Genomic DNA, 26,336 nt, shown 5'->3' on the forward strand with positions numbered 1-26,336 from the left:
AATGTGGGAAAGCGTGACCGCCTCGTTACTTACTCGCAACGGCCTCCTGCCCCTGGTCTTTGCCCCTAGCAACGGCTGCCAGGATTCCGTTGGCCACCCTCTACTGAAACAGTTCAGGCAGATAAGTGTAAAACTGCCTCGGTAGCTCACTCTCCAGCCCGCCGCGTTACAATGTCAGATAAAGTATGCTGCTCGGGCTGGACGCAAAGTTGGAAATGTAATTTTACAGGTCAAAATCTCGTAAATACATCTGGCTATCAAATGCATACTCAAACCCATCCGAATCAAAATCACGGTCATAGTCATAGTCAAAAGTATCAAAATCAGAAGGGTCAGAATCGTAATAATCTTCCTCGTCAAAAATTTCTGTGGGAAGGGGATAGAGCAAACCGGTAACATGATCCTTTACTTGGACGTGAATATGCTCATCTTGAGGACCGAAAAGTTGTGACATCCTATCGTAAAGTTGCGCTGTTACTTCGATAGAAAACTGGGTGCAACCATAATCCTGCACGGCTAACCGCGCGAGACGTGCCCACTGGGTTAGTTCATAATCCCAACTTGGCATGTCACTAATTAAGAGAGACGATAGACGGTGGAATGGTAAGGATGTTTCGCGTGAAGATTTCGTTGGCCACTCCACGTCGACCAGCTCCAATCGATCCAGCAGCTTCAAAGAGTGGAAGAAGTCGTCATCAATAGGTGACACAGAACATTGCTGCAAACGCAGCGTCTGCAATCTCGGTAGGTCTTTGAAATGGCTGCCGAGACTAAGATCGTGGGAAGAGTCATCGCCTAGAACCTCGAGATATTTGAGGTTGGGAAAGCGAAGAGAGCCAAGGACACACGAACAGTCAGTTGATTCTTCCGCAAGCAAAAACTCAACGCGATGGGTATAAGCAATGTGAACTGCGAGCGATCGCAACGACCTGGGAGCTGATATAATGGGTAGATTCTTCTCCTGGCTTCCTCTCCAGCCATGACCAAAGTGCGGAAGGATAAGTGTTTCGAGAGATGGAGAGCATATGAATATATTCCGCATATCTTCATGTCCAGGCTGAAGGGATGTGAGCTCGAGTCTGGTAAGGCTGGAGATTGAGGTTGTGTCCGATGATAAACCTCCATTCCCAGTAGAACCGACTGAATAGATGGAATCAAGTAAAGGAGGAGCGCTTTGTGACCATCCTTTGACATAGACGGAAAGGCTAACGAGATACGGAGCTGACATCGGTCGGTACGATGCAGAAAAAATTTCGGCACCTTGAGTATCGCTGATGCTCAAGGAGAGTGTCCTCGTACGCCAAAGATGGACCGATGTCAACTCCGCAACCCGAAGCCCAGATTGTTGACTGAATGTCATCGGATGACCCCACAACGCACCTGGACGTCAACATCCAGAAATCGCGTCTTTGATCGTTCAAGGAAGAGTTCCGCAGAGAGAATATGGTAAGGATTATGAATAAAAATGGTGGTCCAAAGCTCAGATGCCTCGATAGCAACATTCCGCCAACGGCGACATATGCTGCACACTCGAGCGAGGAAGGACCTATGGTTTATTGGAAGCAGGCTGATAATCGCAGTGGAAAAAATGTAAGCTAGAAGTTCGTTGGGTAAACGCTCATTGATTCTGCTGATCCCAGTCGATTTAGTTGTTCCCCGCCTGTTTTTGCTACTGGAGGGCTAAGAATCAAGTGAGCGAATGCAGAACCCAAGAAGACAAGTATAATACCTTCGGCTTTAGTGCTTTTGAGGCCGTATTCCGTTTCTTTCCTTTGTTTGTCTTCTCCATAGCGTCAGTCGATAAGAGGCAGGGCACGATGGGAGCGATGGGAGCTGATAAGTAGGAGCTGATGGGAGCATTGGGAGGAGATGTGAAGCGTGACATCCGTTATAAATGTGTGCACGTGATGTGAACGCGACACGCGTTTGACCCGTGAGAAACGTCTTTTACCTTGACTTACTATCACCTTTTGTCGCCAGCAATGTCTCAAGCATCACAAGACGACGTCGAGCAAGAAGGCGAGTTTCAATTTACTGGCCCTCTTCTTGTCAACAAACTGCAAGAGGCTGGGATACACGCCAATGACATCAAGAAACTCGCGGACGCAGGTCTCAACACCGTCGAAGCGGTCGCTTTTACGCCAAAGAAGCATCTTATTACTATCAAGGGCATATCAGAACAGAAAGCCGATAAAATTATAGCTGAGGGTGAGCGGCTTCATTGACTAGTGTGTAGTCGCTAACTTGGACCTTGCAGCGCAAAAGATCGTACCTTTAGGGTTCCAAAGTGCCACAGAAGTACACGCACGACGCGCTGAACTTGTTCATATTACGACCGGCTCCAAGCAACTCGATGCTCTTCTCGGAGGTACGTGTGCTCTTTCTGTGTCCTTGTGCAGTACTGACACCTCAGCAGGTGGGATTGAAACTGGCGCAATTACCGAGCTCTTTGGCGAATTTCGTACCGGAAAATCCCAGTTATGTCACACGCTTGCTGTTACCTGCCAGCTTCCTGTCAGCATGGGTGGCGGAGAAGGCAAGTGCCTATATATCGACACCGAAGGCACTTTTCGTCCAGTACGGCTGTTGGCTGTAGCGGAGCGGTACGGACTCAACGGCGAAGAAGTTTTGGACAACGTGGCATATGCCCGGGCGTACAATGCAGACCATCAGAATGCTCTGCTGACGAGTGCCAGTGCACTGATGTCAGAGTCGAGGTGGGCTTGTACCCTTGATATAGGCTCGTAATGCTGACACAAACAATACTTCAGGTTCTGTCTGTTGATCGTCGACTCTTGCACGGCATTATATCGTACTGATTTTAGCGGACGTGGGGAGTTGTCATCTCGGCAAAATCATTTGGGCAAGTTCTTGCGGACGCTCCAACGATTGGCAGATGAGGTTAGTCTCCCAAAGACATTAATCATGTTTTCTGATGGATTTTCTGCCAGTTCGGTATTGCTGTCGTTGTAACGAACCAAGTCATGTCTAGTCCAGACGCGGCTGCAGGTCCATATGCTAGCAACGAGAAAAAGCCCATCGGCGGTAATATCATGGCCCACGCATCAACTACACGGTATGATCGTCACTTTGTGCCTCAAATGTCCATGTGCTCACCGCTACGTCTTTCAGACTCCAGTTAAAGAAATCACGCGGAAACACACGCTCCTGTAAAATCTATGATTCGCCATGTCTACCTGAAATGGAGACACATTTCGCCATCCTTCCCTCTGGTATTGGTGACCCTGAAGAAGAGGCCTAGATATGACTTGACTTTGTTGTTCCCTTTCTTTTGCTCTGTGTGTAAAATGTATGTGCTATGTCCCAGGAAACATTCGTCATAAATGAATAACTACGAAATGTAATACAATCACGATTATGTGCTAGATATCCCATGCAAATTCCCAAAGTCCAGTTGAATGGTGTATAGGATGTACAGTTGAGTGAACATCCGTATTATATGTTGAATACAGATATCTAGATTGTACAACAAGTCACAGTTGTAACCGTCCATTTCGGTATTTTATACAGTACAGCTTTAAAAGCTGTTTATGCAAGGAAACGAGTAAGGATGTTGGCGCTGGTACCACTGATCAGCTCCCGCAGCTTATTGATGTCTGCGGGACTGACATCAGCGATATCTGCCATAAGATATGCGATGTCACCCTTCGAGTCCGAGTATTGCTTCTCCACATTGTACGGAGACAAGGCGTCGTTAACTTGTTTCAGCACACCAGGCTGGTTCTTGTGGACGTGGCAGACACGAACGTGATCACCCTGCTCTGTGGTGATGGCACGCAAGTCAACTTCGGGGAAGTTGACTGCTCCAAGCGTGGTACCGTATCCAAAGTATCGGCACAGTGCCTGGGAGACTTCCTGGCCTATCATGCGCTGTGCCTCCTCGGTGGACCCACCGATATGAGGTGAGAGGACGACATTAGGCAGCGACCGGAGAGTCGAAGCCCAAGAGTTAAGTTGATCGTCAAACGGCGCACCATTTGCTCCTGGTTCTGAGGGGAACACATCGACAGCTGCACCAGCAAGGTGGCCGCTCTTCAGAGCATCAACAAGAGCGGGTATGTCCACGACCTTTCCACGAGCGTTATTAATGAAATACGCGCCCTTCTTCATGATCGCGAACTGAGGCTTGGAGATCATGTTGATGGTGTCGGGAGATTCGGGGACATGTAAGCTGACGAAGTCTGCCTCCGCCAGTAAGGCATCGAGGGACTCGACTTGACGTGCCGAGCCGAGGGGCATGAGGTTGACGATGTCATGGAAGAGTACACGAATACCGAAAGATTCAGCAAGCACGGAGAGCTGGGAGCCAATGTGGCCATAGCCTACGATTCCAAGCGTCTTTCCGCGGACTTCCCAGCATCTCTTGGATTGCTTGTTCCAAATGCCGGTACGCAACTCGTATGCGCGCTCAAAGAGCTGGCGAGAGAGGATAACGAGCTCAGCCATGACGAGTTCGGCGACAGAGCGCGAGTTGGAGAAAGGGGAGTTAAATACGGGGATACCAGCTTGAGCGGCAGAAGCCAAATCGACTTGGTTAGTACCGATGCAGAAGCATCCGATGACGAGAAGCTAAACAAAAAATAGAAAGGCGCCTTGAGTAATCCATCAGAGAAGAAGACGCGGACAACGAGTACCTTATTGGCCGCCTTGAGAACGCGGGCAGTGATTTTTGTTTTGCTGCGAATGCCAATACCATGGTAAGACCCAATTTTCTCTACCAGCTCGTCTTCCGACATAGCCTTGGTATAATGGTCGACATGGTAACCCTGGGCACGGAAAAGCTCAACGGCCTCTTGGGAGATATTTTCGAGAATGAGGAGACGAAGGCCCTCGTTGTCGACGGGGTGGAGGACCTTGGGCTGCCTAATGGCGGCAGAATCCTGACGACGAGTATTGGCGAAACGGTCGTGGATAGTAAGCGCCGACGGAGAGAGGGAGGCGCTGACGATGTGAGGCGACGAACTTGGAATGGCAATGGGGGATGACATTGTTGGTGAATGGAGGAAGTTCATGATGATGGAAGTTCTTATATACGTCAACCCGAGTCAGGAGCACGCAAGAAAGATGAAAATCATGAGATCTAATCAGTAATTTTTTAGATCAGTTCGGCAATCTCCGAACATCGATCGGACCGGTTTTCGAGTCAGTGCAGCCCGACGCAATCCTTGTGTCCAAGTTCTGTCACCAGCTGGTCACAATGGGGCTCTACTTACTCGACTACGGTGCAGGAAACGTTCAGAGTCTCGCCAATTCTCTCACTTCTCTTGGCCATTCATTTACCTGGATTTCTTCACCAGATGACTTCAAACGTGCTACTGTCAGTCCTATTCATGATGCATTAACATTTATTCATTCTCGTTCTAGTCTCTCGTTTTTCCCGGCGTAGGGGCCTTTGAGACTGCCATCCAACACCTCGCGTCTCGTGGGCTTCTCCAGCCCCTGCGCGAATACATTCTTTCAGGAAAGCCATACTTTGGCGTCTGCATTGGCATGCAGGTTCTGTTCCAGTCTTCAACAGAATCTTCCTCGGAGGGATTGGGGATTATTCCCTGCCCCATAGAACGTCTTGACGATACAGACAAAGCTGTTCCCCATATGGGTTGGAACATTGCCGATCTCGCTTGTCAGGATGACCCCGAACAGGTCGCTGACTCGTCGTACTACTACTTCGTGCACTCCTATTGTGCAAAGTACAACCCCCACAAGTATCCCGATGCCGCACAGTGGGCGTACACGACTACTCAGTACGGCCAAGAACTGTTTATTTCATCCGTTCGGAAAGCCAATGTTTTTGGTACTCAATTTCATCCCGAAAAATCCGGAACTGCTGGACTTCATCTCATCGATGCTTGGCTTCGGAAACCCGAATCCGCCCATACTTCGTCGCCAGGCGCGATCTCTGCCCACTCGTCGTCACCTCCACGCGTTCTGATCCCAAAATCACAACACCGACTCACCAAACGAATTGTCGCATGCATGGACGTTCGTGCGAATGACGATGGTGATCTTGTCGTCACGAAAGGAGATCAGTACGATGTCCGAGAGAAAGCTCCCACGTCCACCGCCTCCACCGTCGCCGCCACAACAGGTGGCGCTGTCCGTAACCTGGGCAAGCCTGTTGCTCTCGCCTCCCAATACTACCTCGCCGGTGCAGACGAGCTATGTCTCCTCAATATCACCTCTTTCCGTCACTCTCCCCTCCGAGATCAACCAATGATCGCGGTCGTCCGTGCCGCTGCAGAACGCGTCTTCGTCCCTCTCACGATTGGCGGTGGAATCAAAGACACCGTCGACCCAGACGGCACTAAGCACCCCGCACTTGAAGTCGCGGGCGCCTATTTCCGCGCCGGGGCCGATAAGGTCAGTATTGGCAGTGAAGCGGTCTTGGCTGTGGAGAAGATGCTGGCCTCGGAAAAGAAAGAGGGTGATGGGACGAGTGCGATCGAGACAATCGCGTATGCATATGGAAGACAGGCAGTTGTTGTGTCTATTGACCCTAGACGAGTGTACGTTGATCCCGAAACGTATGACGGACCATACAAGGAAGAAGTAATTCGAGGACGCCCTGATTCCAAAGTGATAGAGGAGAGGGGAAAGGCTTGGTGGTATCAGTGCACAGTGTCAGGTGGTCGTGAATCTCGACCGCTCTCTGTCGTCCAGCTTGCCAAGGGTGTGGAGCGGCTCGGTGCCGGGGAGCTGTTGGTTAATAGTATTGACCGTGACGGCACAGGTCTAGGGTTCGACCTGGATCTCATCCGACTTGTCAAATCTAACTGTGAAGATACCCGTAGTGGCGAGTAGTGGCGCAGGGCACTGCGGGGCACTTTGTGAAGTTTTCAAGGAAACTGGGGTAGAAGCAGCCTTGGCTGCCGGTATATTTCATCGTGGGGAGGTGGGCATCGAAGATGTCAAAAAATGTCTCGATGACAACGAAGTTGGTGTCAGGCTGGGGTAGAACGTCAGCGTATAAAAACAGAATATACTTATTGATCATACAAATGTTACAGGCGGGAGAAATCTACATTACATGGTTTGGTGTGTACGTAGATATCGAAACAGCGAGGATTACGTGGGATCAAGAGACAAGATACACCAAAAAACGGAAAGGACGGGCGACAGTCGTCGTTCGCAGCAAGAGAACACGAAAAGTGTAGAATGGAGAAGTAGCTGTCCAAAGAAGCAGAGGCCCCGATGTATATATACAGAGACATATGGAGAAAAATGTGACGTAAACGCATGGAATAATTTTTGATGCAAACACTGAATGGTACAAAGGCTTGAGAAGATGCCTATCGGCCACGTACGACTCTTCCCATCTTCTTCATAAGGCTGGTCTTTCGTCCCAGACCTCCCCCAGGGGATCCAACGTTGCCGCCTGATCCATGGCCATCAAAGTAGCCCGATGACGGCGTAGCTGTAGGTGATTGGTGCGGTAGCGTTGGCAACTCTTTGTTGGTATGGGGTTCGACGAGAATGAACGGTTCCGAGTGCGGCTCCGCCTTTCCCGTGCCAAATCGACCCAAGAACGAATTCTGGGAGCGGTGCGTCGGTCTAATGCCGTGATGGTCTACAGGAGGAGGGGAAGGTGACGAGGGAGGATAGGGCTCGTAGTCAGAGTCGACTGGGACGTTGGGCGACTCTCGCATTTTGCGTATACGATGCATGAGGGACTTGGTGCGCTTGGGTAGGCCGGGAGATTGGGTGGGGGGCGAGCCTGACGGTTCAGGATATTCGTCCCGAGATTCCGGGACGAAAATAGGTTTGGGAGGCGGCATGGCACGTCTGGTTCCGCGGGATCGGGATGGTTCATCGGTGTGCGCCTCTCGCTGGTTCTCCTTGGTCCGTTTTGGCGTCGATCGATGACCCTCTCTGCCATTGTAGATCGAGCTGGCAGGGGTATCACCTCGTGCTCCCCCGCCTGCAAAAAATTCTTCGTATGGCTCGGGCTCATGGATGCCCCATGCCTCTGCGATAGCGTCTACCTTTTTGTTCTTGGGCGCATCATAGCCAGAGAAAGCATTGAAGGCAGCCGCCGATGGGTATGGGCCATCATTGGGCTGGTCAGAAGGCGACCAAGCAGCCATGGGCGCTTTGCGAGGGTGTTTGTTGCGGGATGGAGCGCATGCGTCGAACGGACCGTCATGGTGGAACACTGGTTTTGTTAGTCAGCGACGATCGAAGTGGTACCTGTGGGGTAACGTACTTGGCCCTACTCCAGTGAAATCGAGCCTGTCGATGACATCTGCATGCTGCGACCCCTTCTTGGTGCGAGACTTGGACGACTTGGCTCGCTCCTGTGAGACTGCAGGCACAGAGTCCTGGGAATGGGATCTTCTTCCCATGCTCTGGTGACGAGGCGAGCTAGCAGGTGCTGGACTGGACGTCGGCCGGTTTAGTATCAACTGAAAATATAGAAGAATTGGACACACAGCGCTGTCTGGCTCCTGCCAAGATGGCGAGGCGAATAGTCGGTGGTAGAGTTACCACGGACATGAACAGTATCTTTCACAGCATCGGTGAGTTCACGGCCGTAGCCATCCCTGCCAGACGGTGCTGAGTGCGGCACTGGGGCAGGCATTCTATTCTTTGGCGGTGGTCGTGGTGGATGAGGGTCAGAAAAAGGATCAGAAGAAACTACGGCTGTCGGTGCCATCGTGGTTGTAGTAATGGTATCAAATATTTGTCATCAACTGCCAAGCCAAATTCGGAGAAATTATATTTATTCCTTTTATTTATTTCCCATCTCGCGCCATGTCTCTCCGGCGCGACGAAGTTGAGTCCCTCATTCTCAAGGGCCAGCACATCGTCATATACCACGACAACGTCCTCAGGATACCCAATAAATGGCTCGACGCGCATCCCGGCGGTGCCCTATCCATCCTTCACTTTGTTGGACGAGATGCAACTGATGAAATTGACGCGTTGCATCCCACCGTAACTCTTGATCTCATCGCAAAGTATTCCATTGGCAAGCACCACGAGAAGTACTGGGTTCCTTTCTTGCCTCCCATTGCTGCTGGATGGGTCCAGGAGAACGGCCAATGGAGGAGAGAGGCTGCGTATCTCTCAGGGGACCAACGTTTGCTCGTTGAGGAACACCTTTCTTCGTCAAGCCTCGGTCCAACGGCAGCAACCATCACGCCAGGCCCGACCGATCTTGACTTGGACATACAAGCAAGACAGTCCGCGGCGTATAAGGCCCTACACAGACGCATTATTAACGCAGGGCTCTACAAATGCCCCATCCTTACCGGCTACGGACCAGAATTTATTCGGTACACCCTTTTAGGCCTCATTAGCGCGTATGCCTACTACCACAACTGGCTCATGACGTCCGCATTCTTCCTTGGTCTTATGTGGCACCAACTTATGTTTTTTGCCCATGATCTCGGACATATGGGTTTGACGGGCGACTGGACGTTCGACAGGCTCGTGTCTACGATTATCGCCGACTGGATCGGTGGCCTCAGTATCGGCTGGTGGGTCGATGTAGGTCTTTAATTGAGTGCATTGGATTTCATCACTAATTTATGTCTAGAACCATAATATTCATCATAGTGAGTTCTATTTTCACAGCCTGCTACATCTCATTTACATTTCACCGAAGTTGTTACGAACCATGTGAACCAGTATGTTGTTCCTTAGATACTATTGCCACCGTAATAAGCTAATCGACCGTAGTGACCCCGATATCCAGCATCTCCCCTTCTTCGCCATCTCGCCGGCATTTTTCAATAATTTATATTCCAGCTACTACAAGCGCACAATGCCTTTGGACGCGCCAGCCAAAATATTCCTTACACTTCAACACAAGCTATTCTATATTGTGATGATGTTTGCCCGGCTCAACTTGTACCGCCTTTCCTACGCCCATCTTTATTTCCGAGCTTTTGATACAAGGCGCGCCAGAGGCCACGGATGGGCCTGGGGTCTCGAGGTCGCTGGTATCGTGTTCTTCTGGACATGGTTCGGTAGTCTCCTCATTGGTTGTGGAACATGGCGAAAGGCGCTCTTGTACGTCCTGGTAAGTCACGCCACGACGAGTCCTCTTCATGTGCAGGTATGTTCCCCACGCACGTTTGACAGTGCCGGAACGTTTGTGATATTTTATTCAGATCGTCCTATCACATTTTTCAATGTCTACAGCAGATCTAGGCCCTACGGAGTCATTTCCCCATCGACAGTTGCGGACGACCTCCGACGTTATATGCGACGAATCTATTGAATTTATACACGGCGGTCTACACCTTCAAGTAACGCATCATCTGTTTCCTCGCCTGCCGCGGCACAACCTCCGAAAGGCTAGCGAGATGGTCAAGAAGTTCGCCGAGGAGCAGGGGCTAACATATGCAGAGTTTGGTTTCGTAAGTGGAAACAAAGAGGTGGTTGGCCTCCTGAAACACGTTGGCGAACTAGTCAATCAAGTCAAGATAGTAGCGGAAGTCGCTGATGCAGAAGCGAAAGAGGCGGTTGATAAAAAGATCAAGGGTCAGGAGGAGAAAAAGGTTGGTTAGAAGGACATTTAATACCCCCCTTGCTTCATCTAGAAAGGACTATTATGATAATGATATTCATTCTTTGGGCGATAGCGCAGAATTCACTCAAGATCCTAACAGACAGCCCCTCATATTGTCTGCATAAGGCATAGCTTAAACGTTCGAAGCATGGTGCGAGTAAAAAGGCATAGCAAGGCAACAAGATGGTAGGTAATTACTTCTTCTTTGCTGCTTCCTCCTCCTCTTTCTAGAAGAAAGAGTTAGCACCTTGTAACGCAAAAACTGACATTGAGCACTGACCTTGGCAGCACGAGCCTTGCGAGCACCTTCGTGCCTGGCGTTGGCGCGAGCGATACGAAGGGTCTTGTAAGCTTCGAAGGAGCGCTCTTCTTCGGTGATTTTGCGGGGGGCCTCGGCGGCGTATGATTCGGGAAGAGGGAAGGCGGCTACGAGTAGTAGTAGCTTTGAGGTCATCGGCCTAACAATATGACGCATAAGCAAATCAGATAGCAAAAGAATAGCAAAGAAATCGTACGGAGGAGTCGCCCTTCTTGGGCTTGCCAGCCTTCCTGGGGAAGACAACGAGCTTGGTCTTGTAAGCCTTCAGCCTCTCAACATTGACCTTCTTTCCCTCCTCGCTCGAGTTCCTCCTTCGGTGGTCAACAACGATTCCGACACTCCGAGCCTCCTTCTTTCCGATACCAGCCTCCTTAAGCTCAGCGAAGGTGAATCCGCGACCTTCACGGAGTTTTCGGTTGTAGCGCACAGTTTGGCCACGGACTGCAGGGCGAAGCAGCGTCAATGGACGAACGCCGAGGGCAGCAGCCTTAGTTTTGCGGGCATTGCGTCTGCGGAGCTTGCGTCCTGGCTGGTCGAACCAGGTGCGTACGCGACGCTGCCAATCTTTACGGAAATGGTTTCCGGGGAGGACTATGGGATATCATTAAGTTCAGAGTCTAGCAATGAAAAACAGAAATTTCGCTCACCGTTGTTGTGCGCGAAACCCATTAGTCGGAGCTATTGAACGAGTCATTGAGCACGAGAAATACACTGGCAAAAATTGGGTACCTACGGGTTAGTCTTGAGGTACGTCGAGGCCGGTGCTCTACACGGACCAAAACCTTTGCGTGGAAAAAAATTCGACCAACTGTACAGCTGCTTCCCGGCAAATACCGTGTTATTTCTCACAATCACGTGGACCAGACACATGCGAGATTAGTCATATCCCAATCCGTGAGAGTGCCGATTCGATCGTCACAGGCATCTCAGGGGACCCTTACAGACCCTTTGACTTCTTACACAAGTTTACGAACACGACCGACCACCTATCTTACCGAGTTACGCTGATGTTCTTCGCTTTCGCTGACCCAAATCCATGTATTCCTTTCCCCGTTCCATTTAAATCTCCATAATATCGCGTTTTTCGCGCTCGACAGCTTGTCTTGTCCCGTCTGCATCGTATCACTGACTTAATATTTTGTGTATTTTTGGTCCGTGTACAAATGTAGGCCATTGAAAATCTTCGAATCCGGTGTGTTGATTCGCTTACAAGCACTGAACAGCAGGTCGAGATACTGCCAGACCTGGATATATCCGGCCAATACCCTCCCGAGAACCGAGGCCTGCTGTTCTGCCTTTAGAACCGCACTCGACAGCCCTTTCGACACGCCACGCCGTAGGTACGGCTGCGAGTCCGTAATCCTCATGATTATATGTTCCTTGACGCAATGAATTCTCCCAAGGCCATGGCCCATCAAATTTACCCTACCCAGGTAGTCGGACTTGGTGATCAGCTACAGCTTCCGATTTCCTCAAATTCGGGGCACCCGTTTCATTTCCCTCGCTTTATCTTTCCCTCTTTTACTCGTGCTTATCATCTATGTCGGCGCGCAAGTTGCATATTAAGCCTCCCTTTCGTGCAGAGCATGTTGGGTCATTAATTAGGCCCAAAGAGCTTTTCCAGAAACGCCGTCTAATGGAGAATCGCGGATGTTCCCTCGAAGAGCTCGTCATTGCCGAGGATGCTGCGGTGCTACACGTCGTGAAGCTCCAGCAAGATGCGGGTATTAAGACCCTCACTGATGGCGAAATGAGACGGTACGTTTGGTATATATTACGCAGTGTTCTCTGAGTCTTATATGAACCAGAGGGCTTTTCTTCGAAGGTGTATTTGACAAACTGGAGGGCATGCAGTATATGCCTGAGCGTGCGTAACTCGTCGCTACAGAGACGCGCCTGTTACTAATTCTTTATTAGGTCCGTTGAGTGAATTCAAGGTCGGTACGACGCCTGCAAATCTACATCACTGTGTTGATCATCAGTGCAGGAATACATACCGCATATCGGCATGATGAAGGCAGCAGGTACCATGACTGATAAGACGATATATTGCTCGGTGGGTTGTCCCCTCCTATGTTTTCAAAACCAATCAAGCTGACCACATCGATCAAGGGAAAAATCAAACGTACACAACCTTTTTACGTTGATCAGTTCAAATTCACAAAAAGCATCGTCCCACCAGAGGTATCCACATGTCATTTCGTACATACTCCACACTGACCCTTTTCGCCGTAGGATGTTAAAAATATCAAGATGACTGTATGCTCTCCCTCGTGGTTTCATCAGCGACACGGTTCAGACTTTACATACAATCTCAACGTGTATAAAAATGACGGTACATTGTTTCATCGTAAAGCGCTAGTTCTGTTCTAACCTTTTACATATATAGATGAATATTTCGACGATCTTGGTATCGCGTACCGTGCTGAATTTAAGGAACTATACGAACTAGGATGCCGTACGTCAATATTCGGGCTTCTGGCCTTTCACATGGCTAGGCTAACGAAGCTGTGTAGGTCACATTCAGATTGACGACCCTACATTCTGTTTCTTCTGCAATGATGGTGTAATTAAGAAGATGAAAGAGATGGGTGTCGATCCAGAGACACTGCTCGATACATACATCCGCGCCATTAATATCATCACTCAAGATCGCCCGGACGATCTGGTCATTAGCGTGCATATGTGTCGCGGTAACTTCATGGTACGTTCACTAGTTTTGGGGTTTATTGCGACGTTCATGGACTATGACAGGGGGCGCATTTCTGTGACGGTGGTTACGATCGCATTGCCAAAAAGGTTTTCAACAACCTTGACGTTGATACATTTTACGTGCGTCGGCGGCATTGTCATTACCCCGTGTTTCTTACCCATTATATGGCAGCTCGAATACGATAACGAACGATCCGGTGATTTTGAGCCGCTGAAATATTTTCCCACTAACAAAGCGCTGGTTCTCGGTTTGGTGACCACAAAGACCGGCCAGGTATCTACCGTTCGATTTTGACGTTGGCTGCCTGTCTGAATGTGCCTTACTAGATTATGGAATCTGTTGAAGATTTGAAATCTCGGGTCTACTCAGCTGTAGATGCCTTGTGTAAAGGAAATCCAGCGCAGTCAAAGGAAGATGCTCTGAATCAGTGAGGAATCGCTTTCTTCTTGATTACCGATGATTGATCCCCGCTTTCGGCAGGATTTGCATCAGTACACAATGCGGCTTCGCATCGGTGTGGCAGGGCAACCCCATTACTGAAGAGGTACGAATGCGCTTCCTTATTATAAACGGCGTCATAACAAAGGACTATCCGCATAGGATCAGACGAAGAAATTGGAGTTGCTAGTCGAAGCTGCCAAGCAGATATGGCCACAATAATTTTGGACAATTTTCCAACAATTTTCTTTAAAATTTTAACGTTATTGGATACTAGGCGAAGTTCAATTTTGGACGCGTAACTCTTGGTTTTATAAATAGCTTGCATTGCAAGTTCTTTGCGCAGTTGTCTCGTTGCAGCTCAAGGAGCCCCGAGCGGTCGAGACTGGATTTTTTGAAGCACTTCGACACAGGGCAAGAAGGTACAGTGGGAGTTCATCGGCGCTGACAAGCGTTTCTATGCACGCACATCGAGTCTTCAAAAATGGGTTAGCAACCTGGAGGGTCACGCAGACGCTGCCCCGTAAGAGAAGAGCTCTGAGAAAGGAATCTTCCTTATGCCGTTGGTCGCTGTGAGTCCACGTCTTCTGTAGGCGCCTTACTTTCTTCGTATCTGCTCACAAGATCCGTCAGAGAAAGTTAATAAGCCTAAAAGCGAGGCCGGTAAGCAGCTCACTTTAGACACCGCCCACCGGTCAGCCCGACCAAGGCACCACTGATAACCAATGCACCATCGTCGCTTCTAGTCGGCGAGGTCAAGTAAACTCGTTTCCTGTGATTTTCAGGCATTTACATGCGCATTCTGAGCGACGTGTTCCTCCCATAACAGCGCTTCGCCTTGTGGTATAAATGTGCCGACATCTTCGTCAGCTGGACTGCTGTTGATAAAAGATGGCGAGACTTTCAAAGTGCGATTTACCGTCCAAAGACCGCTTTCTTCTGGTTCGGAATTTGTCGGTTAAGAACAGATCACGCATGCTTGCTTCCCTATCTGCAAAACCATAGCTGTATTCGTTTGGTAAAGGCCGAATCATGGCATCCTTCCTCTGTTTCTTGGCTGTCGACGTCGTGGGTGATCTACGGTACCTGGTTTGGAGAGTGAATGAGCCATTGTTGTTCAAGTCTATCGGTTGAGCCCACCCACCGAAGGTTAAGGCCGGCTCCTTTGCTGGCTATCCTCGTTGCTAATTCTTTGCCCCCCAAGAGAACCGCATCACCTGTAATCAGATGTGACCACTTGGTTGTATCATCGTTCACTGACATCGTTGATCGAGGGTACCGCGAAAGCGCCGTTCCGGATTGTTTGACATCTCCAAGCTGATGTTCCGGATGCTCCCCGTCTCTAATCGCGAGCATGGCCCAAAGGCGAGCGTCGCAAGGCCTTGACCATAGGTGTTGTGGCAGTATTTTTTGGCAGTCGTGGCAAGACAGCGAAACCAGTTTTTCAACTTCGGGAAATTCTGGTATCATCTCCAGGTAGCCGTAATAATCAGGCACTCCGGCAGACCATTATGATTTTGCGGGGGAGTTTATTCTATGACGGGGCCGCTGTTGGAGCGGTGATAGGAGATGGACAACTTAACGAGAGCAATTTTAATTTTCTTTGGGTTGAAAGCTGTACTTTTTGAAAGTTGGAATGTTGCGTAACTAAGGCAAAGAAACATTAACGGAGGGAAAAAAAAACATATGTCATTTGGCTGTGCGTAAAGTTACAGTTCCAGGAAAGGAAATCACCTGAAATTAGCCGAAGACACGATTTCGTCAATATCGCTTCTTTCTTCCCTTCCCCTACTTCCCTCCTACTGCCGCCAGTATTCCTCTGTCTATCCCTCCCTGGCGACCGTCTTTCCTTAATATTACACTCTTTTCCATAACTTCTTGGCTCTCATGCATTTCCGTCTCTCCTTGGTCGTTCTTTCGATTCTGTCCTGGTCATCTTCTTCTGCTGCGTTCAGTTTTTCTGCCGGGACACCGACACAATGTGATGATATCAGTATAACATGGAATGGTACGCGTATCCATACATTATGTTTGACGCGGCGCTCATCGATGCCATATGAAGGTGGCACTGCTCCCTACCTGCTTCTATTGTCTCCTGTTCGCCTAGTCCTTTCTTATTCATCGAACGAGACTCATCTGTAATAACTAGGTCTTTGGGACTCCAAGAAACATATCCATCCCTGATTCCGCCTACAGTGGTGGGAAGGGAACGTATAAAACACAAATTCCGTTCCCTTCTGGACAAAAGCTCGTCATGGTCATGTCGGATGCGTCTGGTTTCGGAACAGGAGGAGCCACTGATGTCCTGACCGTTGGGTCATCCCTTGGAGGCAGTTGCAATACCACGGACCCTGGTAAGGCTGTTCACCGTATTTGCTTTGTCGGTCACTGTAACATTACTCCAACAGGTGTCGACTTTTCATTTGAATTGAATACCGCACTCCAGCAATGCAGGTAAACACATCAATCATTATTACACCGCACTGGCTCAACTTTTGCGCAGAACATATACCTTCAGTGCGTACACTGGTGCCGTACAGCCTGTCACCATCATGGTGAGTTCCGATCTCACTTGTCCTTCCAAGGCTTATATGTATCTTTACAAAGGGAATAATTCCCAATGGAGACACCTTTGTCATTAATCCACCGAACGGGCCTACCGATTATGATTGGATCGCCGACGTCTACAACGGCACGAGCGTGTTATTCGCTATGTCCGATTCCCAAGGCCGTCAAGGCGGATGTTCCGATATTAAGACCGTCGGGACATCTACTGATCAGTCATGTATTGACGCTTCGTCACCGTCATCTACTGCGGCACCATCCTCCACATCGTCAGCTTCTTCTACCACCACTTCTACTGCGGCATCAGAGACCAGCAGCAGTTCAGGTACACCCATCGGCGCAATAGCAGGCACTGTTTTGGGTGGACTCGTATTTTTGGCTGCTGTCATCACCCTTACCTTGTTTTTCCATTCGGCGGAAACGTGATCCGCGCTAGCCGTTATGATGACGGGACCGACCTTGGCCGTCACTCGCGTAGATTTCAATCGGATATTGATCTGGTTGACGGTTACGATACCAGAAGCCACGCAAACACGCCATCAGGGTCTGCTTTCCCATTCTTCGTTCGCGGCACAGACTACGCCTCCTCAACGCCAGGCTCAGAGGCCGCAGACCATTATAGCCGTGGAATGCCTGATTCACCACCAAATCCTTTCGCTTCTCCTCGTGACTATGAACAGGGTCCGATACCTATTGATCCATTCACCGCTCATCATCACAGTCAACCATCCAGTTCTCAGACTATGTCATCTGCTCAGCGGAAGGCGGCCATGGCTGGCACAACCAGCTTCACTCCTTCTCGATTCATCCTGCACACAGATGCTGACGACGTTCCATTGCCGCCTCCCAATGAAGATGGGGTCGTAGAACTTCCCCCGCAGTATTCTGAACGGAAAGCACCTCAGAGCATTCCTTCAGGGCCATCGTTGTCTACGACAGTTGATGATGCTCCCTTATATTCACCTTCATCACAGCACTCTCATTCGCAGTCTCATCATTCGCACTCATGACCGTTTCAATCTTCTCTACCTTGCACATATTGTTAATTATCACGCCGGCGGTTAAAACATATCTATTTGTGTAGGATCGTGTACTTGTTTTCGTGGCCGGGGGCCACCTGCAGCTATTCTCACTGACATATTCACTGAATGTTCTCACGGAATAGGATTGATGAGCTGGTCAATGCCCTGAGAAGAATGGTCCTGCTATCGTCTGCTCCAAGCCGACATCGGATTCCGTGGGTTCACAGGTGTTCTAGCTCATTGGATCTGATTCCTATACCCATCTGTAACTCGAATACCCGCTTAACGTTGAATTCTATGCAGGCAATGGGCTGAAGGAAACCTACCATGTCTGTCCAGGCTCCGTTATGAGATGTCATAAGTTCGACATTCATCAAATGAATTTAATTTTTATCTTCGGCTCCGCTCTCTGATATATGATTTCGTTGAGTAACACCTAGCCAGTCATACCTGTAACATGCTCACCTCGTTCGCTCAGTGGACAGTTCATAGAATATAGTCGAAATAAGTTGATCACACGAAGTTCGTCGCAAAAAGAGCGGAAACGCGACTGCCTGGAGAGCTGGATCGACAGTGTTCTATGAGGCTGAGCTCAGCTGCCTTGCCGTATGCATAAAACCAGAACCTTTCACTACCTCACGAAGACTCTCAGGCGGCGAGGCCGGAAAGCTGAATATAAGTCGTTATATTCCAGTGAAAACGGCGGTCAAGCGGGGTGAAATGTATGTAAGTGATATACGAAAATACACGCGTGCAATCAATATGGGTGGAAGTAGCAGTGTCTAATATGAGTACAACTTGACAAGGAAGCCGCTTATATTCAAGATGAACGCGAGCTGCCTGCAATTATGGCTGATCTCCATCGGCACTCATGCTCATAGGCTCGTTGCTGAGGTTCTGCTTCGCAAAAGCATCAACGAGTGCCTCTTGGTCCTTCCGCCTACGATGACGCTTGCGCCTGTCATCCTTGATAATGCGCTCTATTCTGCGGCGGGTCTTGGAATGTAGCCGAGGGTCTGTCAGAGCCTGCTTGCTCTTGTAGCAGGCGAGCTCGATGCTCGCAATCAGTCGCAGCGTATCAGAGTTATTCAATGCCTACAGCGTTCAATGAGTACGCAAAACATGGAAATGCAAGAATGACTCACGTTCAATGACCAAGAAACGACACGCGAACCCTCGACGCAACCAATGACCACGAAGTTACCTCTCCTTTCTGCCTGAAGGTCCGTACCCTTGAAAAGCAAGCAATCAGTGTTGTAATTAGTGAGAATAAACACGAAAAATTCACCTCGCCAAATGAGGTGATGACCTTGTTGGAGGAGAGGTTTCGAACGACTGAGGCGGCCTTAATTAGGCTCTCAAGAAAGCGAAGCACAAGAGCACTCACCTATCCTTGACGAATGCCCAACCACCTCTTGCGACACAATGCCTCGTCCCAGATACACCCAAGAATCTCGCTCAGGCCTTCGAATGTGGACCTTGACCTGTATGTCACGGAAGTTTTCACGAGGTAGCCCTAACGCTGTATGACGTCGATTGTTCAGCACAGGCGGTGGCGCAGATACACTGAGGAACTCACTTGGTGGTGCAGGCGCTCCAGTAGATGCCTGGCTGGGTCCCTCCTGGACCTGCTGTATCGGCGAGCTAGCGCCTTGCATAACAGAATCTACTTCCATGTTCTCCATCTAAGCGAAGCAGCGGCTCGGTTTGAGTGACGACAGGCGACACGGGAGCGAGAAAACACGAAACTGAAACGCACCCTGCTTGAATGACCAAGAAAAAAGTCCTATGGGAGAAAGAAAGAAATGGCTGGCGTAGAAACAGTGTGCAAGGCAGCTGGCAGTACTTAAGTAGCGCGAAGCGTCACGTGCTCCGTCACTTACGGTTTCTTAAGTTCGGTGGCAGAGGGTGGCAGCCAAGGTGCCTCGAGGAACAAAGGTAACAAAGGCGTGGAATACTATAAGGTACGGTACATTCCATCAGTGCGTAAGTATTTCCTTCCACGTCTCTATTTCCCAGCCAGCCCACATCCTCGCAAAGTGCAGAATATTTCTGTAACGCAGCGGAAGAGGAAGAAGATAACAAAAAGATTCAACAGGAAGAAAGGGTACGTTGGGTCATATTGCACTCAACCATTCGTTGGCTAATATCCAGCTGCGTGTAGAGAGACCGGGAGGATGAAAATTATAATCCTTCAAGCTCTCAGCAATATAGCTCCCAGTCATACACCAGTAGTACGGACTCTCATGGAAGCGACGGAGACGACGATGGCATGCCATTACAGCCATCTGATGGATCGCAAGGGAGGGAAAACGAGAATCTCTAGAGAGAAATTACTAATGTCGTGCGGGGTGGAGACCTTGAAGAGTTTGTCGCCATCCTTCTCGGCTTGATCGAAAACGGAAAATCTTTACAGCTGGAAGCCGCGGTGAGGCTGGCCAGTAACATTCTGGGAGGAAGGGGTAAATAGTAGGAACTGTTGACAAGCAAAATAAGTTAGGCTAATTAGTACAAGGTCCCACAAAGGTTCTACAATGACGATACTCGGATCATCGTACATCTGGAGATAAATAATTCCCTCCTACGAGGACAGAGATTCCTAGGTGTGAAGTGTACATTCGTTATTGGTGTTCTTTTAGTCGGGAAGGACGCGAGTAAGTCAGTTCTGAAATTAGGTCAGGCATAAGCAAGCAAGCAGGCTCAACGAATAAGCGCACGTTTCAGAAGATTCTTCTTCGTTTGAACCACCGACGACTGCGCCATTGCTTGCGAGGCCCAATGGCGTGTATTGAGTAGTCCCGTTCTCCCGCGGTTTACTAGGTGATCCACCTGCGCTCTTTACATCCCAGCATCGAACGGTCCAATCAGCACCTCCGCTGACTAGTAAAGACGACTCGGCACTGAAAGCCATAGAGTATATTGACGCCGTGTGTCCGGTCATTTTCTTGATCCTCTTGCCAGAACCGATGTCCCACAAATTGATAGCCAGGTCTTCCCCTACATGGGACGTTAGAACCCAACATTGAAGAGATCGCAAGTGAATCATATACCTCCAGTCACTAGATATCGACCGTCTGGGCTGATAGCCATTGAAGTTACAGCGCCTTGCTGTCCAATGAACACCCGCATGCATGCACCTCGTTGAACGTCCCACAATCGGGCTGTCCAATCACTAGACCCGGTAGCAAGGTACAAAGAATTGGGGTGAAACTCAATGCACTAGACACGCATCAGATGAAGCCTGTATCGTCAGCCAAGCAGAAAACATACATCCACATCACTTAAGTGCCCTGCATAAATGCGCAAACAGCTCGTACGGTCTGTCGACCACAGCCGAGCAGTTCGATCTCTGCTCGCGGTAGCAAAATAGATTCCTATAGGGCTCCATTTGACGTCCCAGATCGGATTCTCATGTCCACGGAAAGCAACGACGTTGCTCATAGTTTCCATCGACCACAAACGCGTTGTAGCGTCCGCTGAAGCTGACAACAGATATCTAGGAGGACTTGCAGAGCCATTAAGGGGATCAAACGCAAGTGAATAGACAGGACCGCTATGACCGACGAGTTTTCGAGTCGTGCTACCTTTCTTTTCCTTGATTTTGCGAAGAGATGTCACTACGACGGATTTTTGAGTCCAATAGACCAGGCTGTTAGTAGAATGTACGGACTATCTTTGACAGAGCTTGAAGTGAAGTCACTCCTCATTCCCTTGAGTTTCTCGCCTTTGAGACTCCATAGTCTGATGTAGCTTTCAGCGAAACCAGCGGCCATTAATGAGGTGTCTTGAGAAAAAGCCATGCAGGGTGCTCTATAACGGTGTAAGAGAGGCGCCTTGCAGTTGAGATTGAACGTACCCTTCCACGACATTGTGTAATGTATAAGCACAGATACTGGGGAGAGCACGCGCCCTCGCCGTATTAGCTTGAGGAGAATTGATGTCGATGTTACTAAGGGCTGATGGTTCCAGTCGGATTCTTCGACGTGCATCCCGTACAGCGTTGACTTCTCTTTCAACATCAGTCGTTTTGAAAGTAGGGGGATGGGGTAAAAGGTCTGATTCGGTTACAGGAAGAATGCCAGGCAGTAGAGGTGGTCGGGCATACTGCATGTCATATTGAGCACTGGGATCCCGGTCAACCATGGCCTGTTCTCGTAGCTGGCGTTCCGATTCTGTACGAAGATCTTCGGCTATCGGTCTAGGACCGAGTTTGAGGTCACCTTTCGACGTATTGTACGCTTGAGGATCGGTTACTTTTGTGGTTGGCCCCATTTGTTTGAGGAATCAGGGAAGACAGTAGACCCGTAGATTCTTCCCAAGTGTTGGGCGCAACTGAAGTGGGGTTGGAGGAAGTGACTGTACATTGGGGTGAGTAGGAGTGCCATAGGATACACCACGATTGTATTTACCATCGAATCGAAGATGGTTGTTGACCACGCGCATGACCGCTGCACGTCCTCTCTTGCCCTTTTCACCTGAGAAGCCTTCACCTGCACCTGAGGCCTCACCTCCGACACCTTCTGTTAACCACCCTACGAGCAAGCCAAAGCCTGACCGGCTCATTCGAATAACATACTTTTCATCACGAAAGCGTTGTGCCAGCTCGTCGTTTTGAACATGAGCGGGAAGCAAGAGAGTAGAGAGATGGTGTAGTATCGTTGTGTGAGCAGGAGCAAGGGAAGTCGAGAAAGAGGAGAAAAATCGAAGCGCTGATATAGTCTCGATCAGCAGAGCAATTTGTTGTATCGTCTTGTGGATTACCTGCATCCTTGAAACCACGCTGTATGAGGTCCAAATAGAAGTGACAAAATATTGGGAACAATATTGGTCGAAATTCGGGCTGTACCGAGGGTTACATCAAATTGACAGGGCAGATACAGCACTTACTCGATACATATCCAGAGATCCCTCGACCCAAGCCTCCAACTCTCGAAATCCCTCTTGCTTGTCTGTGGGATCCAAAGACAGAATATCTTCTGCTCCGACGGAACCGATGCTAGCAATCAGGTTCTGGATGCTAGATGGGTTTCCCAATGACGTGAGTTCGGTAAGAACACTTGAAGTATCCTTAAGAACATTTTCGCCTGGCCGCGAGGGTTTTTGTGCGAATACTGCGAGAGCCTTGACAAGATCTTCGGAAGTAAGAGTTTCTGGTTGTTTGCCCTTATCCTCGGGAGAGGCAGCTTCGACGACACTTGCGAGAGCCTTTTCAGCAGCAGCATGACCTCGAGCACGCAGATAGTCAAGGACCATGCGGTCTGCGAGAGCATTATTTTGCTGATCTGTCGGCGCATTATTTCCAGGAGAAGCAGGAGCAGGAGAACCAGTGGATCCGGGAGGAGTGTTGACCGACATGGCTGCAGAGAGCAGAAGAGTAGCTCACGTGACTGATGTCTGTTATACGCGACGCGTGTTTGGTATTTTCAAATCTCTTTCTCACAACTCTCACCATGGCTTCAAAACAAGCGAACCGTCAAGCCATTACCCTCAAGGGCTCTACCGCACTGGTCACTGAATTCTTCAAGTATGCGGTCAACACGTGGGTATCCTATGAATCGATGTTCGTGTTGCCACTGACAGGGTCCAAAGGATACTTTTCCAACGGGAGGTGTACCCGTCTGACGATTTTCATATGGTGAAGAAATATGGGCAAACTGTTCTCGTCACTCAAGATCTCGCGCTGGAGAACTACCTCGAAAGGTCCGTTGCTAACCATTTGTGCAGTTTCCCACCCTAACACTTTGACTTTGCTAGAATACTAAAACAAGTTCAGAGTAGGTGAACACACTAACTAGTTCATCACGGTGCTTATCAGTCCATCAGAATGGCTGCTTACTGGCTCCGTTACACAACTCGTTCTCGCTATTATTTCAAAGGATAGCCGGACGCCTCTAGAACGCTGGGTGTTTGATATCAAACTTGTTGATCCACCAGCGGACTCTGCAACTGAAACGTATGAACCACGATTGTACCTCACTTCGGGCGTTTCTAATAGAATTGTTTGATCTAGGCCACCGAAACCAGAGGCAGAAATTCAATCAGAGATCCGAGCCATTCTGAAGCAGATCATTTCGATGGTCACCTACCTGCCGGTGATACATGAACCAACAGTGTTCAATATTCTGGCATACACGTCTGACTCTGCAGACGTTCCTGCTGGTGAATGGGTTGATACTGATCCGTTGGCGATTGAGGCGAGCAAGAGTCAGCAAGTGAAGATGAGGAGTTTCAGTACGGACGTGCACAGGATTGAAGCCATGGTCGCGTATCGATATGAAGAGTAGTGGCATGTGTATAATAATGTACTATAATTTTTTGGCAGATAGATGGTTGCCCTTGACCGAAATAGCCGAGTCCGAGCCAGCCGAGCCAAGCCAAACCAGGATTGCTATGACCACGGCCCCCCCTCCCCCTTTTACTCTTCTTTCTCTCGTTCACTCTCGTCCATTCTTTTCTTTCCTCAGTCTTCTTCGTCTGGCTGGCCCCGGACCTTCTTCGACTTTCTTTTACTGTATTATCACCTTCATTCGACTTCAATTATGGGAGAAAGCTGGTTTCGCAGGGAGTTTCTCAGCGCAAAGAGGCTGGCCTTCAATGTCATTTTCTATGGAATTCATTTTGCGCTCTTTGGTTATGGCTGGCACAGCCAGGTGCGTGTACTGACTCTCTAGTTGGCCTTTAATTTAATTCTTGTAGGCCACCAATACTAAACTTGCTGCCCTCAACGCTTTGACTTGGTCCGTGTGGACTTCCCGCGGTGCTGGCCTTGTTCTGGCATTCGATGGTGGCATGATTCTCGTTCCCATGCTGCGAAACATCATTCGCTTTGTTCGGCCAAAGTTGACCTGGCTCCTGCCTGCCGACGAGAACATCTGGTTCCACAGACAGGTCGCTTATTCCATGGCATTCTGGGCCATGGTTCACACAACGGCCCACTATGTCAACTTTTTCAACGTCGAGCGCACTCGTACGTTCTTCCGTGCCACTTGACTACTACTCGCTAATTCCTAGTACAGAGGTTCGAAAGGAAACTGCTTTGGACATACACTATACCCAAGCAGGTGGTATCACCGGCCACTTTATGCTCCTTATCATGGTCTTGATGTATGGGACCGCTCATCAGAAGATCCGCAAGCAATGCTTCGAGGCATTCTGGTACACCCACCACCTTGCCTTCTTTTTCATGATCGGTCTCTACTCTCATGCCACAGGGTGTTTTGTCCGTGATGTAGCCGATCCCGCTTATACCAGTACATTCCCCTTCTACGACCCTAAGCATTGTCTGGGATATGAGAGCTGGAGGTTCACAATCTGGCCCGGAATCATCTACTTTGGTGAACGAGTGTTTCGTGAATGGCGTGCTAGACGTGCCACTCGGTTGTCCAAAGTTCTTGTACACCCCAGCGGTATGTAGAATGCCCTTCTTCGATCTTGTTATTTGCTTATATCCGTCCCAGGTGCTATGGAGCTGCGTATCATCAAGCCTAGTTTCAAGTATACACCTGGGCAGTGGTTATTCCTTCAGGTTCCAGAACTTTCACGCTTTCAATGGCACCCTGTGAGTTCCTGATATCGTGCTTCGCTGTCTCACGCTTATCTACATGCCGACTAGTTCACCATCACATCAGCGCCAGGAGATCCTTATGTGTCTATCCATGTTCGGCAAGTGGGTGATTTTACAATGGGGCTCGGGGAGCGTCTTGGCGTTGGTCCGTCTGTTGTTAATGCAATGACCCAATCGGCCATGAAGGGCTCGTATAAAGACGAGAAATCTGACTTGGGGTCTCGAGGCGATTACCTTGAATTAGATGGCTCCGACTCTCTCCCCGCTGTCCGGATTGATGGGCCATATGGTGCGCCAGCGGAGGATGTATTCGATGCCGAGGTAGCCGTACTCGTTGGTGCTGGTATTGGTATGTGACGTCTTCTAACACGAAGAACTCTTCTAACTCCCATCGATCAGGTGTCACGCCGTTTGCATCAATCTTAAAGCACATATGGTACAAGCAGAAAAGCGGCAACCTCGGTGCCTTACGTCGTGTTGAATTCTTCTGGGTATGCCGTGATGCGCCGTCATTTGGGTGGTTCCAAAGTTTGCTGCAAGAGGTTGAAGCTGCTCAAGCGGATCGTGAGTCAAGCTGTTCTTGAAGCGTTAAGTATCAATTCACATTTGTCTCTAGCCAACTTCCTTCGTATCAATATTTATCTTACTCAGAAAATTGGAGAAGATATGCTTTGGAATATCGCAGTCAACGACGCTGGTGCTGCCTATGATCCCCTGACGCTCCTCAGGACACGTACCATGTTCGGTCGCCCCGATTGGATGACTATCTATGGGCAGATGAAACAGGCTATTGAAGCAGGACAATATATTCCCGGTTCGAAGTCGCAATTGAAGACCAAGGTCGCTGTAAGCCATCGTCTTTTCTATGTATCGCCTCGTGCTTTGCTTAGACGAGTCTAGACTTACTTCTGTGGACCGGGTGCCATCGCGAAAGCGCTTAAGGAGGCAACGCTCCACCACAGTTCGTCCAGCGTCAACTTTACATTTGCAAAGGTTTGCAGCTTTCGATATTGGTCATACTTTATTCTGATCGCTATGCTCAATGACAGGAACATTTCTGATTTTCGGCTAGATTTACATGATGGAGTGCTCGTTATCTATTTTGTAGTAGTCATAACCCAATATATTATATGGTTACTACTACAAGAATGCAACTGGATATTTTGCATTAAATCTTC

General features: G+C 49.2%; 13 protein-coding genes across 13 annotated transcripts; 7 read left to right on the forward strand and 6 right to left on the reverse strand.

Annotated features, from left to right (window-relative positions):
- Positions 1–134: 134 nt before the first annotated feature.
- Positions 135–1,858, reverse strand: EV420DRAFT_1759648 (uncharacterized protein). Its single transcript, XM_060480594.1, has 2 exons — positions 1,730–1,858; positions 135–1,680 (listed from the first exon to the last, which is right to left on the reverse strand). Exon 2 carries the CDS (start codon positions 1,358–1,360, stop codon positions 224–226), a length of 1,137 nt encoding a protein of 378 aa, XP_060335931.1. The 5' UTR covers positions 1,361–1,680; positions 1,730–1,858; the 3' UTR covers positions 135–223.
- EV420DRAFT_1326987 (Rad51-domain-containing protein) lies at positions 1,855–3,304 on the forward strand. The gene is made up of 6 exons (XM_060468764.1): positions 1,855–2,208; positions 2,258–2,368; positions 2,417–2,717; positions 2,772–2,901; positions 2,952–3,076; positions 3,133–3,304. Exons 1-6 carry the CDS (start codon positions 1,983–1,985, stop codon positions 3,260–3,262), a joined length of 1,023 nt encoding a protein of 340 aa, XP_060335932.1. The 5' UTR covers positions 1,855–1,982; the 3' UTR covers positions 3,263–3,304.
- EV420DRAFT_1301394 (uncharacterized protein) lies at positions 3,305–5,071 on the reverse strand. Its single transcript, XM_060468399.1, has 2 exons — positions 4,656–5,071; positions 3,305–4,590 (listed from the first exon to the last, which is right to left on the reverse strand). The coding sequence occupies exons 1-2, from the start codon at positions 5,031–5,033 to the stop codon at positions 3,550–3,552; spliced, it is 1,419 nt and encodes a 472-aa protein (XP_060335933.1). The 5' UTR covers positions 5,034–5,071; the 3' UTR covers positions 3,305–3,549.
- A 147-nt stretch (positions 5,072–5,218) lies between these two features.
- Positions 5,219–7,342, forward strand: EV420DRAFT_1717617 (uncharacterized protein; the record flags this gene model as incomplete). Its single annotated transcript, XM_060479719.1, is given in 3 exon segments — positions 5,219–5,338; positions 5,386–6,783; positions 6,803–7,342. The coding sequence occupies 3 exon segments, from the start codon at positions 5,219–5,221 to the stop codon at positions 6,974–6,976; spliced, it is 1,692 nt and encodes a 563-aa protein (XP_060335934.1). The 3' UTR covers positions 6,977–7,342.
- Positions 6,936–8,599, reverse strand: EV420DRAFT_1717621 (Pal1 cell morphology protein-domain-containing protein; the record flags this gene model as incomplete). The annotated part of the gene is made up of 4 exons (XM_060479720.1): positions 6,936–8,173; positions 8,225–8,423; positions 8,451–8,465; positions 8,513–8,599. 4 exons carry the CDS (start codon positions 8,597–8,599, stop codon positions 7,311–7,313), a joined length of 1,164 nt encoding a protein of 387 aa, XP_060335935.1. The 3' UTR covers positions 6,936–7,310.
- Positions 8,600–8,772: 173 nt separating this feature from the next.
- On the forward strand, positions 8,773–10,535 carry EV420DRAFT_1262783 (delta 8-sphingoloid desaturase protein; the record flags this gene model as incomplete). Its single annotated transcript, XM_060467139.1, has 5 exons — positions 8,773–9,510; positions 9,560–9,578; positions 9,629–9,650; positions 9,703–10,081; positions 10,137–10,535. 5 exons carry the CDS (start codon positions 8,773–8,775, stop codon positions 10,533–10,535), a joined length of 1,557 nt encoding a protein of 518 aa, XP_060335936.1.
- A 196-nt stretch (positions 10,536–10,731) lies between these two features.
- Positions 10,732–11,525, reverse strand: EV420DRAFT_1637062 (60S ribosomal protein L13; the record flags this gene model as incomplete). The annotated part of the gene is made up of 4 exons (XM_060476659.1): positions 10,732–10,764; positions 10,818–10,979; positions 11,053–11,447; positions 11,504–11,525. The coding sequence occupies 4 exons, from the start codon at positions 11,523–11,525 to the stop codon at positions 10,732–10,734; spliced, it is 612 nt and encodes a 203-aa protein (XP_060335937.1).
- Positions 11,526–12,192: 667 nt separating this feature from the next.
- On the forward strand, positions 12,193–14,484 carry EV420DRAFT_926316 (uncharacterized protein). Its single transcript, XM_060484012.1, has 13 exons — positions 12,193–12,614; positions 12,665–12,723; positions 12,774–12,793; positions 12,844–12,912; positions 12,969–13,040; positions 13,092–13,191; positions 13,246–13,314; positions 13,373–13,560; positions 13,611–13,688; positions 13,741–13,842; positions 13,896–13,996; positions 14,050–14,113; positions 14,170–14,484. The coding sequence occupies exons 1-13, from the start codon at positions 12,397–12,399 to the stop codon at positions 14,227–14,229; spliced, it is 1,200 nt and encodes a 399-aa protein (XP_060335938.1). The 5' UTR covers positions 12,193–12,396; the 3' UTR covers positions 14,230–14,484.
- A 1,410-nt stretch (positions 14,485–15,894) lies between these two features.
- On the forward strand, positions 15,895–17,582 carry EV420DRAFT_1637064 (uncharacterized protein; the record flags this gene model as incomplete). The annotated part of the gene is made up of 7 exons (XM_060476660.1): positions 15,895–16,015; positions 16,070–16,104; positions 16,157–16,361; positions 16,416–16,461; positions 16,511–16,562; positions 16,615–16,994; positions 17,051–17,582. 7 exons carry the CDS (start codon positions 15,895–15,897, stop codon positions 17,580–17,582), a joined length of 1,371 nt encoding a protein of 456 aa, XP_060335939.1.
- A 427-nt stretch (positions 17,583–18,009) lies between these two features.
- Positions 18,010–19,525, reverse strand: EV420DRAFT_926346 (uncharacterized protein). The gene is made up of 5 exons (XM_060484013.1): positions 19,174–19,525; positions 18,982–19,116; positions 18,883–18,929; positions 18,740–18,826; positions 18,010–18,689 (listed from the first exon to the last, which is right to left on the reverse strand). The coding sequence occupies exons 1-5, from the start codon at positions 19,277–19,279 to the stop codon at positions 18,441–18,443; spliced, it is 624 nt and encodes a 207-aa protein (XP_060335940.1). The 5' UTR covers positions 19,280–19,525; the 3' UTR covers positions 18,010–18,440.
- A 477-nt stretch (positions 19,526–20,002) lies between these two features.
- On the reverse strand, positions 20,003–22,949 carry EV420DRAFT_1717657 (TFIID and SAGA subunit; the record flags this gene model as incomplete). Its single annotated transcript, XM_060479721.1, has 10 exons — positions 20,003–20,259; positions 20,312–20,591; positions 20,645–20,813; positions 20,865–21,211; positions 21,265–21,404; positions 21,451–21,847; positions 21,897–21,950; positions 22,004–22,303; positions 22,356–22,434; positions 22,482–22,949. 10 exons carry the CDS (start codon positions 22,947–22,949, stop codon positions 20,124–20,126), a joined length of 2,370 nt encoding a protein of 789 aa, XP_060335941.1. The 3' UTR covers positions 20,003–20,123.
- An 80-nt stretch (positions 22,950–23,029) lies between these two features.
- On the forward strand, positions 23,030–23,937 carry EV420DRAFT_1511843 (spindle assembly checkpoint protein). The gene is made up of 5 exons (XM_060471607.1): positions 23,030–23,133; positions 23,184–23,294; positions 23,349–23,368; positions 23,418–23,547; positions 23,605–23,937. The coding sequence occupies exons 1-5, from the start codon at positions 23,045–23,047 to the stop codon at positions 23,876–23,878; spliced, it is 624 nt and encodes a 207-aa protein (XP_060335942.1). The 5' UTR covers positions 23,030–23,044; the 3' UTR covers positions 23,879–23,937.
- A 31-nt stretch (positions 23,938–23,968) lies between these two features.
- Positions 23,969–26,336, forward strand: EV420DRAFT_1327007 (NADPH oxidase). The gene is made up of 9 exons (XM_060468765.1): positions 23,969–24,244; positions 24,291–24,561; positions 24,611–25,000; positions 25,052–25,152; positions 25,207–25,507; positions 25,558–25,722; positions 25,775–26,004; positions 26,059–26,151; positions 26,208–26,336. Exons 1-9 carry the CDS (start codon positions 24,134–24,136, stop codon positions 26,217–26,219), a joined length of 1,674 nt encoding a protein of 557 aa, XP_060335943.1. The 5' UTR covers positions 23,969–24,133; the 3' UTR covers positions 26,220–26,336.

Source organism: Desarmillaria tabescens, assembly GCF_030435595.1.
Source record: "Desarmillaria tabescens strain CCBAS 213 chromosome Unknown EV420scaffold_5, whole genome shotgun sequence".
Lineage (NCBI taxonomy): Eukaryota > Fungi > Basidiomycota > Agaricomycetes > Agaricales > Physalacriaceae > Desarmillaria > Desarmillaria tabescens.

What these genes read in the sequence shown, in the direction of transcription:
- EV420DRAFT_1301394 (XM_060468399.1), bottom strand. Translation starts at nt 5,033, where the DNA reads ATGAACTTCCTCCATTCACCAACAATGTCATCCCCCATTGCCATTCCA. An exon ending in TTCTCAAGGCGGCCAATAAG is followed by an intron (nt 4,591 to 4,655) that starts GTACTCGTTGTC and finishes TTTTTTGTTTAG; the next exon opens with CTTCTCGTCATCGGATGCTT.
- EV420DRAFT_926316 (XM_060484012.1), top strand. Translation starts at nt 12,397, where the DNA reads ATGTCGGCGCGCAAGTTGCATATTAAGCCTCCCTTTCGTGCAGAGCAT. An exon ending in TGTGTCGCGGTAACTTCATG is followed by an intron (nt 13,561 to 13,610) that starts GTACGTTCACTA and finishes GGACTATGACAG; the next exon opens with GGGGCGCATTTCTGTGACGG. An exon ending in GCAACCCCATTACTGAAGAG is followed by an intron (nt 14,114 to 14,169) that starts GTACGAATGCGC and finishes CTATCCGCATAG; the next exon opens with GATCAGACGAAGAAATTGGA.
- EV420DRAFT_1327007 (XM_060468765.1), top strand. Translation starts at nt 24,134, where the DNA reads ATGGGAGAAAGCTGGTTTCGCAGGGAGTTTCTCAGCGCAAAGAGGCTG. An exon ending in AGTTCTTGTACACCCCAGCG is followed by an intron (nt 25,001 to 25,051) that starts GTATGTAGAATG and finishes TATCCGTCCCAG; the next exon opens with GTGCTATGGAGCTGCGTATC. An exon ending in ACTCGTTGGTGCTGGTATTG is followed by an intron (nt 25,508 to 25,557) that starts GTATGTGACGTC and finishes CCCATCGATCAG; the next exon opens with GTGTCACGCCGTTTGCATCA.
- EV420DRAFT_1326987 (XM_060468764.1), top strand. Translation starts at nt 1,983, where the DNA reads ATGTCTCAAGCATCACAAGACGACGTCGAGCAAGAAGGCGAGTTTCAA. An exon ending in TCCAACGATTGGCAGATGAG is followed by an intron (nt 2,902 to 2,951) that starts GTTAGTCTCCCA and finishes ATTTTCTGCCAG; the next exon opens with TTCGGTATTGCTGTCGTTGT. An exon ending in GCCCACGCATCAACTACACG is followed by an intron (nt 3,077 to 3,132) that starts GTATGATCGTCA and finishes TACGTCTTTCAG; the next exon opens with ACTCCAGTTAAAGAAATCAC.
- EV420DRAFT_1511843 (XM_060471607.1), top strand. Translation starts at nt 23,045, where the DNA reads ATGGCTTCAAAACAAGCGAACCGTCAAGCCATTACCCTCAAGGGCTCT. An exon ending in TTCAAGTATGCGGTCAACAC is followed by an intron (nt 23,134 to 23,183) that starts GTGGGTATCCTA and finishes CAGGGTCCAAAG; the next exon opens with GATACTTTTCCAACGGGAGG. An exon ending in GCGGACTCTGCAACTGAAAC is followed by an intron (nt 23,548 to 23,604) that starts GTATGAACCACG and finishes TGTTTGATCTAG; the next exon opens with GCCACCGAAACCAGAGGCAG.
- EV420DRAFT_1759648 (XM_060480594.1), bottom strand. Translation starts at nt 1,360, where the DNA reads ATGACATTCAGTCAACAATCTGGGCTTCGGGTTGCGGAGTTGACATCG.
- EV420DRAFT_926346 (XM_060484013.1), bottom strand. Translation starts at nt 19,279, where the DNA reads ATGGAGAACATGGAAGTAGATTCTGTTATGCAAGGCGCTAGCTCGCCG. An exon ending in TGGAGCGCCTGCACCACCAA is followed by an intron (nt 19,117 to 19,173) that starts GTGAGTTCCTCA and finishes GACGTCATACAG; the next exon opens with CGTTAGGGCTACCTCGTGAA. An exon ending in TCATCACCTCATTTGGCGAG is followed by an intron (nt 18,827 to 18,882) that starts GTGAATTTTTCG and finishes TTGCTTTTCAAG; the next exon opens with GGTACGGACCTTCAGGCAGA.